Genomic DNA, 6415 nt, shown 5'->3' on the forward strand with positions numbered 1-6415 from the left:
TACTTAAGTCGCTTCTCGCTTAACTTAAAAATAAAATAAATTTCCACCGAACGTTTGAATTGTATTATCCATTAACTTCGGTTAAAATAAATTCCGACCGTTCGGTCGTGCCGTAACCACGTTGGAAATCAAAAAAGAGGTAAAAAATAATATAAATAATAAAAAAAAAACATCTTTTAGTAAAATAAAGCGGAAAATCAATCGGACGTTTTCTCTTTGGGATTTCTCATTCTTAATCGAATTGATTAATAACTAAGGTGAAACTAAGGCTAAAATCAACTCGCCTAGTCAAGCTCGTCCACAAAAATAGGCTTTTGAAGTTTGTCATTTCAATTTCTCACTAAGTAAAATGGATCATTTTTAAGGTCCAACGCCTTAAAATGATCACCACTTAAGTAAAAAAGAATCGCTTGATAAGAAAGAACTACGTAGGTCTGAGTTCCTCATTGAGGATACGTAGGAGCAAAAGCCCCGCTTTTTGTCGACCACCCCAAGAGATCGTTAATGGTCCAATGCCTTAACGTTTCTCTCCTTTCAAAAACAAGAGATCGTTAATGGTCCAATGCCTTAACGTTTCTCCCCTTTCAAAATCAAAAGACCGTTTAATGGTTCAACACCTTAAATGACCTTTTGTTCAATAAAAACATATTTTGCAAAAAAGACAAAAACAACTTAACCAAACACTTTGTTCCGAAAGAACTACGTAGGTCTGATTTTCTCATCCCAAATTGAGGAATACGTAGGAGCAAAGGGAAACACCCTTGTCGACCACAAAAAAGAAAAAAATATAAAAAGGGTATAAAGGATATAAGAACATAAAAGGGAACATAAAAATCAAAGTCATGTTTGCACATTCGATTAAAGGCTGCCGTCCCTTGGGACGGGCATGCGGGGTGCTAATACCTTCCCCGTGCGTAAATACAACTCCCGAACCTTTCACTTAAAAAGTTCGTAGATCGCGTCTTTTCCGGTTTTTCCGACGTTTTCCTCAAATAAACGTTGGTGGCGACTCCGCGCGTATTCCTTTCGTGGAACACGCATCCCGCGAGTCACGCGTCGCCCTCCCGCCGAAGGGTAGGTTGCGACACCTAGGTAGCTTCCTTGAGAAACTTCCTTGAGAAGCTTCCTTGATAAGCTTCCTTGAGAATCTTCTTTGAGAAGCTTCCTTGAGAAACTAGAGCTTAGCTACACATACACCTCTAATAGCTAAGCTCACCTCCTTGAGATGAGAAGCTAGAGCTTAGCTACACACACCCCTCTAATAGCCAAGCTCACCCCCATGCCAAAATATATGAAAATACAAAAAATTCCCTACTACAAAGACTACTCAAAATGCCCTAAAATACAAGGCTAAAACCCTATACTACTAGAATGACCAAAATACAAGGCTCAAAAGAAGGAAAACCTATTCTAATATTTACAAAGACAAGTGGACCCAACCTTGGCCCATGGGCTCAGAAACTACCCTGAGGTTCATGAGAATCTTAGGGCCTTCTTCAGCAGCTCTAACCTACTCCTTTTGGAGCCTCCGGCTCATGGCTCCGGTGGTTGGTCCCTTCCTAGGGAGGATTGCATCATAGAGCATGTAGAAACACCCTTAGAGATTTCTCTAATTATGTTGTCTAAGAAGAGATCTTTTTGAGTTCTCCACTTGCTAGGAAGTTCTTTAGGCATTGTTGTAGAAATCTATTTGCTTTGCTTAATTTTTAGCTATGATGTCATCTTCAAGAATATAATCCTTTTCATGAAAACCTGCATCTTCCAAAGAATTTTCTTGATCGAAAGAGTTAGTTTCATCACAAACCACATGTATAGATTCTTCTATAGTTAAAGTTCTTTTAGTGAATACCCTATATGCCTTACTATGTAGTGAATAATCAAGAAAAATATCCTCATCATCCTTTGCATCAAATTTGGCAAGAGAGTATTTACCGTTGTTTAAAAAGAAAAACTTACAACCAAAAACTTTTAGGTGTGAAATGTTTGTTTTTCTTCCCTTATACAATTCATAAGGAGTTTTCTTCAAAATAGGCCTAATATGAACTCTGTTCAAGGTGTAACAAATAATATGTACAACATCTGCCCAAAAGTACTTAGGCAACCTTGTTTCATTTAGAAAGGTTTTTGCACATTCTTCAAGGGATCTATTTTTCCTCTCCACAACACCATTATGTTAAGGTGTTCTTGGGGCAGGAAAATGGTGGTGAATTCCATTTTCTTCACAAAAGTTTTCAAAAGACTTATTTTGAAATTCATCTTCATAATTGAAACAATGTTGAGACCCTTTTCATTTTGAATCACCTTGGCATGTTTGTGAAAAGCATCCAAAGCTTCATTTCTGGTTTTCAAAAACAAGGTCCAAGTAAACCTTGAGTAATCATCCACAGTTACCAAACCATAGTAATTTCCACCTAAACTCATAGTTCTAGACGGACCAAATAAATCAATGTGAAGTAGTTCAAGGGGCCTTGAAGTAGAAACAACATTTTTGCATTGAAAAGAGTTTTTAACTTGCTTCCCTTTTTACAAGCTTCACACAGTTTGTCTTTCTTAAACTTGAGTTTTGGAAGACAATTACTAAGTCTTTCCTAACTAGATTATTTAAATGATGCATATTAATGTGTGCAGTCCTACAATGCTACAACCATGAATCATCTATTTTACTCACCAAGCAACTTAGCTCATGAAAAGATGCTTGCTCAACATTCAGCATATAAATGCTACTTATTCTCTTACCAATATGGAGAGCTTTACTGGATATGGCTTCACTTATAAGACAACAATTTCTATTGAATTCAATCTTGAAACCTTTATCACAAAGTTGGCTAATGCTTAGAAGATTATGCTTTAGTTTATCCACATATAACACATTCTTTATCTGAGTTTCGTCTTGATTCCCTATACTTCCTTCTCCCATTATCTTTCCTTTGTTATTGTCTCCAAACATGACGTATCCACCATCCTTTGACACAAAGTCAGAGAGTTTGGACTTGTCACCTGTCATGTGCCTAGAGCAGCCACTATCCATGTACCATAGTGAATCTTTTGCTTTTAGGCACACCTACAAGACGAAATCAATTAGAGAAAGGTGGTATTCAATTTAAGTTGGGTCTTATGGGGACAATCATTGCAAAAAAATCTTTTGGAATCCACATGCATTTTCCACTCAGAATGTCAAACTTTGTAACATAGCAATAGTTGTTGGATCAAGTGGCCTCAGAATAATTAAGAATGGGGGGTTGAATTAATTATGAACCTGTCTTGACTAATTAAAAATTTATCCTTCTTAATGTTACTAGACTCAATTAGGCTTTACTACTAAGTTATGAGAAAGTAAAGAACAGAAACAATAACTTAGATAAAAGTAAAGCGGAAATAAAAGGTACATAGAAAAAAGATAAAGAGTGTAGGGAAGAAAAAGACAAACACAAGATTTATACTGGTTCGGCCATAACCCGTGCCTACGTCCAGTCCCCAAGCAACCACCGGTTCTTGAGATTTCCAATAACCTTGTAAAATCCTTTACAAGCAAAGATCCACAAGGGATGTACCCTCCCTTGTTCTCTTTGAACAACCAAGTGGATGTACCCTCCACTTGAACTGATCCACAAGAGATGTACCCTCTCTTGTTCTCAGTATTACAACTCAAGTAGATGTACCCTCTACTTGTACCACAAAGGATGTACCCTCCAATGTGTTAAGACAAAGAATTCTTAGGCGGTTAGTCCCTTGAATCTTTGTAAGGGGAAACAAAAGATATCTTAGGCGGTTAGTCCTTTGAAATCTTTTGTTTAAAGGGAAGAGGAAGAAACAAAAGAATTCTTAGGTGGTTAGTCCTTTGAATCTTTTGGCTAAAGGGAGAAGGAAGAATCAAAAGAATTCTCAGGCGGTTAGTCCTTTGAATCTTTTTGGCAAGAGGGAGAAGGAAGAAAAGATAGCACACTTTTGTTTTCTGCAGAATTTCCACTTACAGAAAAACAAAGTTTTCAAAACAAAGTTTAGAAAGCATTTTGGCAAAGAAAAAGCAATAGGCAATGGTTAGAGAAAGATTGTGAAAAAGGATTGTTTGGAAGAATATATTATATCTTATGAACATGTGCCAAAGTCATGCTTTTATAAACTCTTCATGTTTGGTCAAAAAAACCATTGGAAGAGTTATGACTTTTGAGAAAACCATGTTAAGAGTTATAACTATTAACTTTTTCTTTAAAGCTATTCACTGGTAATCAATTACCACAATGGTGTAATCGATTACACAATGTATTTTATGAAAAGTTGTGACTCTTCACAATTGGATTTGAATTCCAACGTTCAGATTCACTGTAATCGATTACTAATATAGTGTAATCGATTACACTATTTGAAAATCATTTTGGAACGTTACAAATCATTTGAAAACATTTTGAAAACCAAACTAATCATTGGTAATCGATTACCAGAGAGTAATCACTCTGGTAACTTAGAAAATTTGAGAAAAATCTTTTGTAAAACAAAACTGTGCTATTTGGTTTTTGAAAAATTCTTTTAATACTTATCCTATATGAAGTCTTGACTTGTTGCTTCTTGATTTCTTCTCTTGAATCTTGAATCTTGGATGGGATTCTTGATGCTTGATCTTGAAGTCTTGAATTAATCTTGAATCAATCACTTGGGCTTTTGGCATCATCAAAATTGCATGGTTCATCATCATGAAGCTTGCTTCTACAATAGTATGAAATGTGACCCTTTTTCATGCAAGAATGACATGTTTTTTCATTTTTCCTAGAATACACCATGTTCCTTCTTTTTGAGACCTTAGTTGGGTTCACCCCTTTTGAGGATACAAACTGAGTTTTCTTTGAAAAGGAGATTTGTTTGTTATATGACAAGTCGGTCTTATCTGTAGTATGCTTTTGCATACTGAGCATGCAATTAAGATCACTATTCCCTTTGTTTGATTTTCCAAACAAATCTTTAAGGTAGGAAAGCTCAGTTTGCAAAAATTTGTAATCATCCATGTTAAAGGAAGTAGAGGTATCATCACAAGTAGTGGCTTTACATCTTGAAACAAGCTTCTCATTTTCTTGCTTCAGTTTGTTCAGCTCTTCTTGTGTTAAAGTCAATTTATTGACATGCAATTTTAGTTCACTTTTCAAATTTTTGTTCAAAACAGAAAGCCTTTGAGCTTCCTCATGCATCTCATTAAATGCTTCTAAAAGTTCTCCAAAGTCAGAATTTACCTCAATTTTTTCACTTGTTGACAGATCATTTATGGATTTTGCCATTAAGCACACGTTAGCAATTTCTTCATCATTTGAAGAGTTGGAAGTTGTTGATGCACTATCTTCCCATGCTATGTAGGCTTTCTTTTGTTTTTTATCCTTCTTCCCTTTCTTTTCACCACCATGTTTTCTAAGGTAGATAAGACACTCAGATTTAATATGGCCTCGCTTACCACATTCAAAACATGTGTAGTTGTTGTTGTCAACCTTCTTGGAGGATTTGGAGAATTTTCTATCCCTTGATTTCTTGAGAAATTTTCCAAATTTTCTTACCATTAAGTTGAAGTTTTCAACATCTTCCTTACTGCTGGAACTATCTTGATATTCTTCCCTTGAAAAGTTGACTTTTAGTGTTATTCCTTTCCTTTTCTTTTTTGTTTCTTCTGCATATGATTGTTGAGTCAGGTCATGCTCATAAGCTAGCAATTTACTGATAAGAGCTTTCATCGTCATTGTAGCTAGATTCTTGGATTCCTTGATTGTTGTAATCTTTGGTTCCCAACTTCTTGTGAGACAATTTAAGATCTTGATGTTCAGCTCCTCTTCTTCAAACGTTTTTCCTAGACCAAGGAGATGGTTCACAATGTGTGTGAATCTTGTTTGATGTTCTGAAATGGTTTCCCCATTCTTCATTTGAAATGCTTCATATTTGAATACAAGGGTGTGATTTCTTGCTCTTCTCACATCAGTTGTGCCTTCATGAATGACTTCAAGCATATTCCAAATTTCTTTTTCACTTTTGCACCTTACAGTACGAAAGAATTCATTAGAAGATAAACCAGAAGTGAGAATATTTTTGCTTTTTTATCATCTTGCACTTTTATTTTCTTATCATCTCTCATTTCATTCCATTCGTTAGGTATCAAGTCACCATTCACTTCTTTAGTAGGAATGCAAGGACCTTTAATGATGGCATTCCATGCATCGGGATCAATTGATTGAATAAAGATTTTCATTCCATTTTGCCAAAAAGAAAAATGTTCACCCTCAAATAAAGGAGGTTGATTCAAAGATGCACCCTCTTTGAAAGTAATTTGTTTTGAGCCCATCTTGTTAGAAAAATTGTGTTCTTGATTATCTTTCAAGACTTAGCTCTGACACCATTGAAAAAAAAAAGATGATGGAACTCAATAAACCAAGAAGACAGGTGAATT

At 35.6% G+C, this 6415-nt stretch overlaps 1 protein-coding gene across 1 annotated transcript; it reads right to left on the reverse strand.

The window, feature by feature from the left end:
- Positions 1 to 2638: 2638 nt before the first annotated feature.
- On the reverse strand, positions 2639 to 5714 carry LOC106799040 (uncharacterized). The gene is made up of 2 exons (XM_014776992.1): positions 4794 to 5714; positions 2639 to 3061 (listed from the first exon to the last, which is right to left on the reverse strand). The coding sequence occupies exons 1-2, from the start codon at positions 5712 to 5714 to the stop codon at positions 2639 to 2641; spliced, it is 1344 nt and encodes a 447-aa protein (XP_014632478.1).
- Positions 5715 to 6415: the final 701 nt, after the last annotated feature.

Source organism: Glycine max, chromosome 6 (assembly GCF_000004515.6).
Source record: "Glycine max cultivar Williams 82 chromosome 6, Glycine_max_v4.0, whole genome shotgun sequence".
Taxonomy (NCBI): Eukaryota; Viridiplantae; Streptophyta; class Magnoliopsida; order Fabales; family Fabaceae; genus Glycine; species Glycine max.

What these genes read in the sequence shown, in the direction of transcription:
- LOC106799040 (XM_014776992.1), bottom strand. Translation starts at nt 5,714, where the DNA reads ATGACGATGAAAGCTCTTATCAGTAAATTGCTAGCTTATGAGCATGAC. An exon ending in AAGGGGTGAACCCAACTAAG is followed by an intron (nt 3,062 to 4,793) that starts GTCTCAAAAAGA and finishes TTCGTCTTGTAG; the next exon opens with GTGTGCCTAAAAGCAAAAGA.